This window comes from Balaenoptera acutorostrata, chromosome 12, assembly GCF_949987535.1.
Source record: "Balaenoptera acutorostrata chromosome 12, mBalAcu1.1, whole genome shotgun sequence".
Taxonomy (NCBI): Eukaryota; Metazoa; Chordata; class Mammalia; order Artiodactyla; family Balaenopteridae; genus Balaenoptera; species Balaenoptera acutorostrata.
The window spans coordinates 78,615,964-78,630,762 of NC_080075.1; the positions used below are offsets into that span (position 1 = coordinate 78,615,964).

At 45.1% G+C, this 14,799-nt stretch overlaps 1 protein-coding gene across 3 annotated transcripts in view; it reads left to right on the forward strand.

The window, feature by feature from the left end:
• LDAH (lipid droplet associated hydrolase) overlaps positions 1–11,843 on the forward strand; it is a 94,635-nt gene extending 82,792 nt beyond the window's left edge. Inside the window, exons 7-8 of one of the 3 annotated variants that reach the window (XM_007183463.2) lie at positions 8,094–8,330; positions 11,557–11,843. In XM_007183463.2, coding sequence (XP_007183525.2) covers positions 8,094–8,285 — 192 coding nt within the window. In that variant the 3' untranslated portion in view covers positions 8,286–8,330; positions 11,557–11,843. Of the gene's footprint in view, positions 1–8,093; positions 11,521–11,556 lie in introns of those variants that run through there. The other 2 variants (XM_007183462.2, XM_007183465.2) reach the window with 2 other exon arrangements.
• The last annotated feature ends 2,956 nt before the right edge of the window (positions 11,844–14,799 follow it).

The window sequence follows — 14,799 nt, forward strand, 5'->3', positions numbered from 1 at the left end:
TGGAAACAGCTGGTGTGTGCTACTGCCAGACCAAATCTGAGCTTCACTATCAGTCAGTAGGGGTCTGAAATTGTTCCCAGCGAGAGCACGTGAGACGCTGCTTTCTGATGAAGGTGGGCAGCGGTGGAAGGACTTCCTGCAACGTGGTGCTGCCCCTGCCCCCAGAGGGCCAGCCTGGGGCCAGCAGTGTGGTTGGGAAAGGGGCAGGGTGTCCTCAGGAACAGGGACCCCTCTGCTACGGCTCTCCCCATCCTGCTTAGCCCGCCTGAGCCCAGAGGCGCATGTTGCCTTTGGGAACAAGCAAACCTTGCACAGTTGTTTGCAGATCGGGGCATGCAAATCCTTCGGACATGCACACGTCCCGCTTAGTGGAGCATAGGATGTGCTCTCTGGACCAGCTCACCGGGACTGCCTTTCCGCCAACCTCGGTCTGAAACTGATTGTGTTAGTTCTGCCTGTTTAATTTGAAGCCTGTTCAGAATATCATAATCATCCCGGAAATAGATAGGTTTGTTTGTATCTCAATCACTTTGACCTTGAGCGCTTCATTTTAGGCACTCCTTCGTGTCAGCATACGCTTGAGTGTTCTAGTGGAGTGTGATCGGAGGGGGAGGAGCGTAGCGGGGAGCAGAGTCTTCAGAGACACAGCCCGAGGTTCACACTCCAGCCCCACCATGTGCTTACTTACGTGACCTTGGTTAAGTTGCTTGGCCTCACTGTGTCTCCTTTCTTCATCAATAAAATGGTTTAATAATACTATCTACTCTCATACAGTTGTTCCAAACCTATAATGCTATATGCAATTCATATAAAGACCTTGCAAGAGTGTCTGGCATGTACTAAGCATTCAATGAAAGTTTATTATTATTATTACAAAGTTAGTTATATCCTAGGTATGCCTCTGAGTACTTTAAAAAGACTTTGCCTAACTTTTCCTCCCCCTGCACACCCCTTCAGATATTTTCATTCTATAATGAAAGATTTTGGTAATATTAAATACGTAGCCAAGTGACCCTGGAATGCCCCAATCCCATTCAGGTCACTGCTTCCCATAAAATGCCTAAGGGAGATGTTGTATAGGAACAGCAGTGAAGGAAGACACAGTAGTACTTAAACTTTACCAGGACTTGGGCCCAGTACGGAGAATTCAGATGAGCTGGAATTGGCCATTTCTCTAAGTTAGTTAAGCAAGACCCTTCCCAGCACGTCTGCCAGTTTCCTGAGGCATATAACCAGGGAGAAACAGAAGCACAGGAGGATAAATTTGCTCCCAGTGCCTCATACTCTGCTGCCTCACCAGAGGAAGATAGATGCCTTGGGTCAGCTTCTCACTCCAGACCCAGGTAAGAAAGAGACGAAGCTAGTTACTCTGGAAGGAGCAGTGATTTCCGTTTGGGAATGAGCAGGTTCTGGCCCTTTACACTTGAATCGTGCAGAAAGAAGAGAGCCCCACTTTGCAGGGCTTTTGATGCATGATTGTTCCAGCTACTGGAGAGTAGCCCAGCCTCTAACCCGCTTGGACCTCCTACTCCTTTCGCACCCAGTTCCCACTGCTCCCCTAGGTGCTTTCAGGGGGAGCAGGGCTCGGTGCTTGTGAAGGATTGTGTGTTCACCTCTGTCCTCAGCCACTTTTTTTAATTTTTAGGGATTTTAATTCCCTTTTTTAAAAAATAAATTTATTTATTTTATTTTTGGCTGCCTTGGGTCTTCGTTGCTGCACGCAGGCTTTCTCTAGTTGCGGTGAGCAGGGACTACTCTTCCTTGCGGTGCGCGGGCTTCTCATTGCAGTGGCTTCTCTTTTTGCGGAGCACAGGCTCTAGGTGCGCAGGCTTCATTAGTTGTGGCTCACGGGCTCTAGAGCGCAGGCTCAGTAGTTGTGGCACACAGGCTTAGTTGCTCCGCGGCATGTGGGATCTTCCTGGACCAGGGATCGAACCCGTGTCCCCTGCATTGACAGGTGGATTCTTAACCACTGCACCACCGGGGAAACCCTAATTCTCATTTTTTTAAGAATGGTAATTGAGCCAGTTCTAGATAAAAGAAAGAAAGGAAACAAGGTAAGTCGGAAAATGAATTTTCTAAACTATCTCCCTTTCTTCAGCAGTTGTTCAAGTTCTTAAAAATGGTTGCTCAGAAAGGCTGCAGTGAACTGTTAAAGCTTTGTGACTGCTACCTCTCTGTTCCTGAGAGGGATGGGATTTTCAAATAACTGAAAGGAGATGCTTATGTTACAGGACAGGTTTCCTTTAAGGTTGCAGGGTCGAGGCTTAAGTGTCTGACTTGGCGGGGAGGGTGGAAGCAGCAGCCTGTCGCTCCTGTGCAGCAATTCCTGTAGTCCCCATCGACGACTGAATAGAAAGAAGTAATTCAGATAGAGATTTTGTTTTCCAGTTTTATTGAGATAGAATTGACACATAACATTGTATTAAAGTGTACAATGTAATGATTTAATACATGTATATATTGCCCAGTGATTATCACAAGTTTAATTAACATCTATCACCTCACTTAATTACAGTTTTTTTTCTTGTGATGAGAACTTTTAATGTCTACTCTCTTAATGACTTTCAAATATACAGTATAGTGTTAACTATAGTCACCATGCTGTATATTACATACCCAGAACTTATTTATCTTATAACTGGAAGTTTATACCTTTTGACCACCTTCACCCGTTTCCTCCACCCCCTACCCCCTGCCACTAGTAACCACCAGTCTGTTCTCTGTTTCTGTGAATTTGGTTTTTTGTTTTAGATTCCACATGTAAGTGAGATCGTACAATATTTGTCTTTATTTGTTTGACTTCACTTAGCATAAAATACCTTCAGGGTCCATCCATGTTGTCGCAAATGGCAGGATTTCCTTCCTTTTTTATAGCTGAATAATATTTATTATCACCAGATAGAGACTTCTGTGTGTGGCTTTTTTCATGTTTAATATTTTAAGATGTTGATATATCATTGGAAGTGATTTTTGTTAGTTATTAGCTAAATCAAATATATAAACTTGTATCATAAGGTGGCTTCTAATATGTCTTTTGTTCTTAAAATAAATCCTCTATTAGTAATGCATAAAAGCCAGCAACTCAGTGTATACTAAAACAAAGCTTTGTTGCATCAATCAGGGCAGAAGTCAGGTTTTCCTGCTTCTGGCTCCTACAGTACTTTGTTCATACCTCTCTCTGCCTGTTGTGTTTAAGGACCAGCTTGTACATGCCTGAGTTCTTCGCTACTCTGGAGCTTCTCCAGGGCAGAGCTGTCTTACTTCTGAATTTCAGCCACTTAGCCAGTGCCAGATGAGAGATATGTTTAGAGTCATTTTGGGTGGAAATGCTGGGAATCTGCAGTTTCAGGAGCAAAAAGTTTAAAAAAAAAAAAAAGCCATCGGAAAACAACTGTGGCTGCTCTGTGGGGGCAAGCTGCAGCAATTTGCAGGGACATTTCAACAGGGACATGTCTCCTTAGGGGCAACTGAAGAGTTAAAGGAAAATATACCTGTGAGCACAGAGACTATCTGTGATAACTGTGGTTATCACAGTAACCATAATTCCACCTTACTGTAGAAGGTACACAGAGAAAAGCAAAATCCTGGGCAATCAAAATCTAGAATTGAGAAAATTAAATGTTGTGTTTAATAGAGAAACGATTACTTAACATAACAATTTGGAAATAGAATAATTTCCATCTCAATAATGTATACTCTTTATCAACTCTCATGCATATCAAAGCAAGTGCCAAGGAGAAATAAACTATAGGAAATAATTTATTTTCTTGTAAACATTTGATTTAAACATCCTTCTGATAGCCTGAGATCCTTGGTTAACAATTCCAGTATTTTCATCACCCCCATGGCATGCAGCACCCCAGAAGAACTGTATACATCAACTTTGTGTGTGTCGGTGATTGTCACATTCAGGTAGTTTTCATAACCAGTTTAAGACCTCTCAGCCTTCAGGTTTGTGTTTTCACACCATGGTTCAGTTTATTCTTAATTGTAAATAGTAGTAAAAGGTACTGATTAGGAATGCCATCCCTGGATTTATAACTCAGTTTTTCACTGGGTTATATTCACTAATTGTTTCAACTTAAGCAAGTTAGTCTCTCTAAGCCTAAGTTTCCTTTTCTGTAAAACAGGAATAAAATACCTTCCTCAGAATATTATTATAAGGACTCAGTGAACACAAAACTTAGCATAGAGCCTGGCAAATCATTCTCAGTTTTCATCAGGTCATCGTTATTTGTTGTGAGTCATTTTTACATATCAACGTAGTAGTAGTGTACACTCTTCACCACTACACTTTGGTGTCCAATTATTTCTTTCTTTCTACCTCACCTGTCCTTCCCCTTCCCCCACCACTACCACCACACACCCCATACTTTTCCAGTTTCCTGTTTCAGGTTACAGGTGCAGAGTCCTCTGTTCAGATCTATTGCCTGTGACTTGTAATCTGTAGGGATCAGGAAGTATCTTGAGCCAGTGTATGTAAAGGCAATAGAAATAACCACGTGTTTGACTTGTAAGCCAAGATTTTCTTACAGAGCCCTTCTTCTGAAGAAGAACTTAAAAAAACAATATAAAACAAAACAAAAAGACCTTACCCCACTATCACTTAGAAACATAACCAAATACAGCCCCCTCAAAATGATTACAGTATGGAGGATTGAGAGGTAAAATCAGATGAACATATGGGAAATCTGTGATCCTCATTGTTACGCTGTCTTGAACACTGACGTCACTTTGTGTTGAGGTTCCTAGCGTATGCCTTGGGCAGCACGTGCCCCATAACTACTTGGACAGGACTTGTCTCTTGATACTTGAAGGTAGGGGTGGGTTCCTGTAATCCATATTTACTACTCCTGCTCAACTGTCTGATACCTTCATGCATGAGGGAAGGAATGGCGTTTCCCCAGTGCTAAGGCTCATCAAGCTGGACTTCTCAATGGAGACAGTTCCAGTTGTAATTGCCTCACTGAAAAGGAAACGCTCCATAGAAATAGTCTTCGAAGAGTTAGGCAGAAAGTAACAGCAGGTGCCACAGTGATGCTTTCCTCCTTGTCAAAGAGACTTCATTGGGGGAGGTCTTTCCTGCCTTGCTTTCCTTCTAGTTGACCCTTTTGTATTAGGGTTTTTCACAAGACCTCACCACCATAGCTTGTACTGGTGTGAGGACTTCCAGAGTACCCTTCTCAGTGTCCCGGTGTCTTCGGGCAAGAGAGTGCAGTGGAGCAGAGGAACAGACCTGATGGACACGAGCCCAAGTCTGAATTTCGCATTTCTAGATTTCTCAACACTGTTTCGTACTCTGAGGAAGTGCTGAACAACTGTGCATAATGACTGTTCCAGATGCTATTTCCTGGATATAATTTAAAGGATTCTTGGTGCTAAGAGTAGGGAGTGGTTTAGAGAGAATCTAAAGTTATTAGCCCTATTGGTAGATCATTAATGCCTGCGGAGAGCTTGTACTCGCAGCAGTATTGCAAGGGGAAGCTGTGGCAGGGTGGTTGCTGAGAAATTTATTTTTTCCACAACTGGCCAGAATAGTCCCCCACTGGTTGTGAGGTTGCAGCATTTTAGAGCTATAGAGAGAACGGCACCAGGAGGAAGAGCCAGGCGACTGCCAGGCTCTCCTGTTCTCCGGGAATCAAAAGGAACTTCCTACACTGCTGAGAGCCCTGGCAAAATGAAGTGTGGCCTGGGGCCTTTGGTATGCCAAGAAATGGTTGTAGTGACAAAAACAGGAGAGTAGGAAGAGGAAATTCAGTGAGAAATCTGTGAGCCACAGATCCTTTGCAGCTTTCAAAACCAAAGCCCAGGTGAAAGCCAGAAAAATCCCTATGAAGTGTTTTGGAATAAGTCTACAACTCAAAGTTTATTTATTAGTAATTGACTCTCTGGAGTACTACATTAAATATTCTCCTCTTTAAAGTGTTTTTTAATTAACCATCTCTTTAAATGTTGGTTACATCATAATATTACTGTAATAAAAGCTGGTATTTTTATAAGAGTGATCTCACCTGTCCGTATTCAGATAGTGGATTTAATGATCCAAGTAGAAAATTATCCAGTGGGCAATAACACGTATTTCCCATATCCTCCTCCCGCCTCTGTTTGATCCCCTCCAATCTCTTCGTCACTGCAGCCGGAGTAAGTTTCCTACCATACAGACTTAATCACGTCACTTCATTGTGTGAAGTCTTTTGTTAGCTCCTGTGGACTTCAGAACAAGGTACAACCTCCTTAGTGGGGCACAGAGGCTGTTCATGACTTCATCTCTCTCCACCAGCTCTCCAGACTTATCTCCCATATTCCAGCCTTTTTTTTTTTTTTTTTTTTTTGGCTATGTTGGGTCTTCGTTGCTGTGCACGGCCTTTCTCTAATTGCGCGAGTGGGGGCTACTCCTGGTTGTGGTGCGCGGGCTTCTCATTGCGGTGGCTTCTCTTGTTGTGGAGCACGGGCTCTAGGCGCACAGGCTTCAGTAGTTATGGCGTGTGGGCTCAGTAGTTGTGGCTCACGGGCTCTAGAGCGCAGGCTCAGTAGTTGTGGTGCACGGGATTAGTTGCTCCACGGCATGTGGGATCTTCCCGGACCAGGGCTTGAACCTGTGTCCCCTGCATTGGCAGGCGGATTCTTAACCACTGCACCACCAGGGAAGCCCAGCCATTTAAAATTACTTCCAATTCCCAAGCGTGCCATGCTCCTTCATACTTTTTATTTGCTTGGTATACTCCCCACAGTGTGCTCCCCCAACTTGAGGACTCAACTTGGACATCAGTGCTCTAGGGAACCTTTGCTGCCCACTGGTTCCCACCAGATGCCCTTATCCGGGCTAATTGTCTTGTGTACGTGGTGCCTCCAATCCTTCCCTCCCCCAGAGACTGTCTTATTATCTGTTTTCCAGGTTCCTAGTACAGAGTAGATGCTCAATAAGTATTTGCTGAATAGATTAATGATTAAGTGTTTGAATGAGTGAACAAATTTGGTGTGTTTTGGAAACTACAAGTGACTGTAACTAGCCACTTATGGCATAACTCTTTTTTTTCAGTGATAACGGATGTCAGAGGGGCCTTAAAATTTAGTTTTTGGGTTTTTTTTGGTAGAAATTACCAGTATGTACCCTTCTGAATAGGATTTCATTTTTGTTGCCTTTTTTTTTTTTTTCAGAAATACAGAAGTAGAACATAGTTTTTCAGTGAAGAACAGCAGCTTAGAGCTAGACATAGAGATAAAGATGTGTGTGTGTATATGCTTATAAATATATGTGTATATACACATATATACACATATATACATATTTATATATACATAGGTGGTGTATATATGCTTATGTGCCCATACGTATGTACACATATGTGTGCATATGTACACATTTGTATGTGTATATACATATATGTGTATGCATGAACATGTGTGTGTGTATGTGTATCAGGGATTGGTACAGATCAATAGTCAATAAGCGTCTTAGTAATGCCTCAGAGGAAGCTCTGTCTCCATCCAGCCTGCTTGCTGTCACCTGAAGTATGATTGTAACACCTCCCCACTGAATCAGCACACTCTCCTGCTACCTGGAGCCTATTCCTAGAAATGTCATAGACACTCTCAGGGTTCTGATAACATTTCATCTGCTACATTAAGAAGCAGAGTCCATCTGATTCATCTTTGCATACATCCAACAAACATGTCCCATATGCCTAGCATGTGGCTGTATGAAAACTATTAAGTGTATAATGAATGGTTACTAGTTACTCAGTGCTTATGTCTCAATAACTCTTCCTTGCCCTCATCGGCCATCTCTCCAGTGTCCATCTCAGCCTCAACATACACAACTTTGCTGGCGAGTCCTTTTAGTGAATCATGGGTGATGTATCACACCAGGCTCTCCCTACATGGGTTTCTTTCCATCAGATGCCAAGATTCACTCCCATAAACCATGAAAGCTCACTGCCTTGAGAGAGCCACTCTCTGGAGGGAGCCTTGGGACTCACTTATAGGGCCAGGTGCAGGGGCTGTTTTCAAAGCATTACAGGTTGCTGGTGTCATATCTGTGTTGGGAGGGGAAGTGTTTTCTAATAAAATGTTTTTGTCTTGTCTTCTAGCTTACATTTTACTATGGTACTATAGATGCTTGGTGTCCAAAAGAGTACTATGAAGACATGAAGAAAGATTTTCCAGAAGGAGATATTCGACTCTGTGAGAAAAAAATACCTCATGACTTTATCCTCTATTTTTACCAGGAAATGGCAGACATGGTAGCTGACTGGCTAAAGGATGATCTGTCCAAAATATAAATCCTGACACAAGGAGCAAGCACTGACAGCTAGTACATAAAGCCAGTAGGTGTACTTAGTAGTAAGTAGTATACTTAGTAGGTAAATGTTTAATTTTAACGTTGGATATTAGAAGGGAAAAAAAGTGAGACCCTCTTGGCTTAAAAACTATCAGCTCCCAGCTCCCCACGCTACAGACTGAAATAAACACAGTTGATCAATATTCCATAGGATTAACAACACGTTCTCCAAGACTCCGGGAGCACAGTGATCTAAACAAGGTCTCTTATGTCGGCCCGAGATGCCCAGGGGCACCATACAGTTGACTTCGGTAGGCAAGCTCCCTGCAGACAAAAGGAAATCTACATTTAGTTGATTTTAATTGAGTTACAATGTAGAATAGGCTCCCCTAGAGAAAATTATGAAAGACCTACTAGAAAACGTAAGAGACCGGTGAATGTTAAGTGTGTAGTCGGATACGTGAAGCATATGAGATCATGAGAAGGATACACTCAAGTCCAGTAGCAGGAAGTGATGAGCAGTGGACCCGGGTCTCTCCTAAGGACAGAAGCTGAAGGTCAGCCCAGACTAACTTTGCACAGGTCTTGGCTGAGATCCTCAGAATCAGACTGGATATCAGGACAGCCTGCACACCCCGCCTGTTACTACCTTGCAGCATGTCTCAAACCACCAAGTCAGCCTTCTGTCTGGCCGCCAGTGGCACAAGCCCCAGCAGAGCCAGTGGCAGGGGAAGCACTGCTTGTCCCCTTTCCCGAGGAGTGTGACTTCCCGGTCTGCCTGCAGTAGTCAGCAAATAAAGCTCGTCAGACATTCCTCTGGTCAACTAACAGCTAATAAGAGTTATTGAAGGATCCCAATTTCTGCCTTCCTCCACAGACAGCCAGCAAGCTCTGGCTGTGAGCTCCCTGCAGGCTCCTCTTCTCCAGAGCCAGGGTGGGGAGGCCCTAGGCTGTCCCAGTTCAGCCTTGTACCTGCCACATGCAGCTGCCCCTTCTGTGATTTTTTTCAGTCAAACTCCACTGAGGACCAGCAGTGAACCAAGTACTATAAAGGCATTGTGGATAGATTGTTAGCTACATTATGATTCTTTTCTTCTGAAAATCTTCTAGTAAGTAATTTTTGAAAGGGCATCTTTAAATTGCTGAATAGAGAATTACCATAAATGATTTCTCCATTAGTTTTGTTAGTTGGAAAGAAATTGTTTTACTAATGAACCAAAACAACCCATTAAATTATGTGAATTCACCCTCTCTGGGCACCTTGAGGTCCAGTAAAGAAGAAACTTGTTCTCTGGCCTAGAGTGGGCTAACAATATTGCTTCCTTCCCTAAATTGACTCAATCATGGGACCTTAGGCGCCAGTAAGTCCCACTGACTGCAGAGATGGTTGATGATAGATAGAAACATTCCATTTTCTCCTAGAGGAAATCCCTCATGGTGTCCCATTCGTTAAGGACAATGGGATGTTGTCCTTCTTCTCAAAACCTAAAGCCCCCTGATGAAAGATTCACCTCTGATATGCTGCCAACCCAGTGGTGAGCGTTGTATGAGTTATGACCCTTTGGCGTGGCTTCTGTGTCAGAGCAAATGACTTCTCAGAGGGGAGGAGCCAAGCTCCAGGCAAGCAGTGCTCTTGGCCCCAGAAAGGAGCCAGTAGATGCCTAAGCCACTGGGGCAAGGCTGCATACAGAGTCCTTATTGGCAACTGTGTAGGGAGACCTTCTAGAAATCTGATGTTAGGAGCTTGGTCTCATGGCTCTGAAGTGCCTTGCATACAGGAGATGCTCAGTAGTACTAACCCGAAGCACTTAAGCAAGTACTGGGTAAATCATGCTACTGGAATGAAGAATAACATGCCCAGCTTTTCTTTTAACGTTACTTTACAACATTACTTCCTATTTCAGGAGTCCACGTGTATGAAATTATATCTGATAAACCACAGGCTACCAGAGCTTAAAAAATGATAAGAAGTAAAATGATAAAGTAAATTTCCTGTTTATCATCTAAGCACCAAATGAATTTTCAAAATAAGTGTTTTACCCGCACTTTCTGACCTTGCCTGGCCTGATCTCTGTGTGTTGGGGGAGGAGGGGTACAATCTTGGCATCCTCCTGAGTTAGACTCGGGTCAGAGTCTCTCTGTTAAATTGAAAAGCCACTTTCTCAGTACTTCTTTTAGGGAAGGAAGAATCAGATTTCAGGAGATTGAAGTTCATTTTATTTCATTAGGAATTAAGCAAAAATGTTTCCGTGCATATGTATGAGGTGATAGGGTATGTGAACTCTGGAGGCCTTACTGTCTGTGTGATTTTAGACAACTTCATCTAATTTCTCCATGCCTCAATGTCCTCATTTATAAGATAGGATTACTAATAATATGTACCTCATATTGTTGAAGAATTCAATGGGATGATTAAATGAAAGCATTTAGCACAATGCCTGACTAAGAGTATCTTCTCAATAAAGACTGGCTATATTAATAATAATTATTATTAAACATCATCATAATAAAAAATAAAAGACTAAAGTTGGTAAGCAGTGGATGAAATCCATTTTCCAGAAGCATTTCTGCCTGTATATCCCGGTCAGCCACTTGAATGGCCCTTGTCAAAGATTTAATAACTTCATCTGGGGTTATCTAGGGCTGAGTGAAAGGCCTAAACTGGAAATCATGACCAGTTGTTCCCAGTCTGCTCTGGACCGTGGGGGAGAATCTCCAGAGGCAGCCCCAGTGGCTTTTCGTGGCCAGGTGTCCAAGGCAGCAGCCCTCTCACCATTGGCCTCTCCACTCCACCCTTGGAGAGCCAGTGACCTCCAAAGGCTTGATTTTTCAGTATCCTACATTATATTAAAATTAAATTTAATTCCAGACGTGAGGAGACACAACAACTTAATGTAATACCTGATTCTGGATTAGATGTTTTTGTTATTAAAAAAAAAACTGTTAGGACAGTTTACAAAACTTCATTGAATGGGATCTGAAGAGTAGATGGGAATAAGAGACCAATGTTAATTTTCTGATTTCACTGGTTGTATTGTGGACAAGTAGGAAAATGTCCTTATTTGTACTGAAGACACACAAGTGTCAGGGAGCCATGGGGCATTATGTCAATTTACTCTCAAATGGTTCAGAGAAAAAGAAAGTTCTTTGTTCTTGCAACATTTTTGTAAGTTTGAGATGATTTTGAAATGTATACGAATAATCATTTAAAAAAAAAACAACAAAAAAACACACTCTCCTTCTGTATCTGTCTCTTATTGCTTCTTTTCCAGAAAGTGAATTACTTCTTCTAGGAAGTAAATGAAGACTGGGGTTCAAATCCTGGATCTGTCATTTATCAGGTTTGTGATGTTCAGAGGTTTAACCTCCCTGAGCCCTCTCCTTCACTCCCCCACTGGCCCTCATCTACAAAAGTACTTGCGTTAGCTTTTGGACTTCGGAAGGGTTTTTGTTTGTCTTTAATGGGGTCAAACGAGGTCTTGCATATAGTATTTAGCACCCTGTCTGGTAGATGCTCTATTAAATGGTACCTAAAGGAGAAGGATAGCAAACGTGTTTGTCTTTTACACTCTCTTCTCTTTGTTGCAATGGAGGACTCCTCGATATCCCAGCTTCTGCAGTGTTTCACCCAGCCTGAAATTTGATTCTCATCGTCTCAGCGTTTCTGGTTCATATTGGTGAAGGAGGCCACTCGCTCACCTGATACAGCTTTCTGACCCCAGGCCATTGCAGGCCTCTCACACACAGCCCAGGACACCCAAACATCCCCTCAAGGAGCTTATATAGTCCTTTGAAAAGATGTAGGAAGCAAAGTGTTTCTTAAATAACACGAGGCATCATCTTTGTTCCTGGCCCCCTCTTGCCAGAGAGAAGAGACGTCCTTGGGCTTCTCCTTTCCTTGCTGGGTGGGGCCTAAGGAGCGGGCAGTGCCTGGGACTGAGTGAGCTCTGTGAACTGGTACATCTCTGAGGACTTGAGGCAGAAGCTCTCCTGTAGGAGTGCCGAGGACAGGGAAGATTTCCGTTCCCAAGGGGCTGAGAGCCCTGCCTCTGTGCCCTGGAGGTGTAGGGGAATGATCACAGTGGCCCACGTGGGGAGCCGATGTGGGACATGGGTCTGTCCTCTCCAGCAGGCTGAGGGCATCTCCAGAGCAAAACGGTGAGGGCCGGAGAAGGCTCCGGGTTGCCACAGTTCTGTAAAGAGAAAACTGCTGGAGGGAGGGTGTGGCAGGGCTGCTCCTGGTGCCAGAAGGACAGGCGGAACTTGGGTGGGTTTGGAAGAGAAGAGAACAAGTCCAGAGAAAGAATGTGCTGCTCACCCTGCACTTTCACAGCGTCTCATTCAGGCCTCACAGTCGTGTGTTACCACGAGAGTGCCAAGCGGGTGACGTGCTCAAGACCTCACAGCTACTGAGTGACAGCTGGGCTCTGCCCCAGCGACACGGCTTCAGGCCTTCCCATGCACCGTGCTGCCTCCTGAAGGGGACAGCGGGCAGGCCGCCAGAGGAGGGGAGGCTTGGGGAAGGGGTCACGCGAGGGCCGGCGAAGGCCAGGTTGTCGGGGAAGGGAAGAGGAGAGGGTTGGGAACAACTGAGTAGCATCAGAAGAACAGAGGATACAACAGACACGGCTTTGGGGTGCGGGGTGCGTATCAAGCAGCAGCCTGTGTGGGTCAGAGCTGGGGCTGAGTCCCGCATTCCGGTCTCGGCAGCTTTGCTACGGCCACCGGGTGCTCCAGACGCACTTAACTTCGCTCTGCTCCTCCAAACTTGTGCTGTGCCCTGAACCTTTGGGATCAACCACTCCAGCTTTGAGAGTTCCCGTGCCTCGACCCTTCCCCAAAATACAACCGCTTCTGCCCCACAGAGTGGCCTCTCTCTCTCCCCACCTCCTCTCTCTCTGTGTCTCTCTCTGTCTCCCTCTTCTCTCTCCTCTCTCTCTGTCTCTCTCTGTCTCTCTGTCTCTGTCTCTGTCTCTGTCCTCTCTCTCTGTCCTCTCTCTCTGTCTCTCTCTGTCTCTCTGTCTCTGTCTCTCTGTCCTCTCTCTCTGTCTCTGTCCTCTCTGTCTCTCTGTCTCTGTCTCTCTGTCCTGTCTCTGTCCTCTCTCTCTGTCTCTCTGTCTGTCTCTGTCCTCTCTCTCTGTCTCTCTCTGTCCTCTCTCTCTCTATCTCTGTCCTCTCTCTGTCTCTCTGTCTCTCTGTTTCTCTGTCTCTCTCTGTCTGTCTATCTCTATCTCTCCCCCCTCCCTCCCGTCTGAACCCTCACGGTCCCCTGGTCATGTCTCTATTTTCTCAGGGCTTATAGAATAGGGCCTGTCACACAGAATAGTCAATAAATATTGTTTCCTAAGTTAATATAAGTTGCTGCCATAGGCAGCAACATAGCATAGGTTGCCTAATAGGCAACCTCTCCAGAAATACAGTTCCCTCAGTCAGTCAGACTATCAGCGAATCACATCGCTGGGACTCCTTGTCCCTCAAAACTGAATATGTAACTGGACGTATGACGTGGACTTGCTGTTTTATCCCTTAAGCACTTCCTCAGCCTTGCTCTGCACAGTTGGGTCAGACAGATTCCAGGACATAGACTGTTCACTATCTGGCACTAGCAAGGCCACGGCACGTCGTGGCCCATTCTTCAGCCCGTCCGGCTGCAACTGTTACTTCCATTCTTCTATGATTAGAAAACCTCTGGAGTTTGGGTATTAGCAACTACCAAGTATGCGGTTATTATTTGTTGAGCGCTAACCCTGTGCAACACCCCAAGTGGGAATTACAGCAACAATACACGAGAGCCCGCTCCGGGACAGCAGAGCGTTTTCATTTTGTATCGCATTCCTCAGACACTCTGGCAGAGGGGCTGTGCTGACCTCCCTACACTGGGACAGACTTCCTTGCTGGGAGAGTCTATGGGAAAATTCCTCTTCCCGGGGATGGGAATGTGACCCTGTGACTGGGCGTCCATGACAGCCAGGAGTGCGGTGCACCTGCAGGGCCTCCCTCCCTCACAGAGGGACCAGGATCCCACCTCTGCAAACCCACTGTGCTCGGGCTTCGCAGAACATCTGGGCTTCCTCCCGCTGGCCGCGGCTGCAGAGCCATGCACCTGCATGCGATTAGGGCTCAGCAGACGCCCCCAGCCTCACGGTCGGCGGCTGCACACTGGTGACACATCACAACGGATGAGTTTCTCCCCAGATCACTGTTCCTTCAGAGCAGAAGAGCTTCCCGGGGGCACAGGAGCACAAGGCATCCACAACCAGGTCAGGCAGCTCTGCCCTCAGCAGGGCAGCAGTTGGTGGCATCTTTGCTTTGACCTGCCTTGGAGTGAGCAGAGAGCGGGCATTCCAGGGCATACCAGGGCCGGGGGAGCGGAGAAGTCAATCTTCGCCTCCTTTTAGCATCAGTCGTTGCAGGGCCTATAGACCGTCTCGCATCAGTGTTCGGGAAATAGGATAAAATTTTAAGTGCCACCCCTGACTTTCCTTTCTCCTTGTAACTAGCCCTTCTCAACTGAA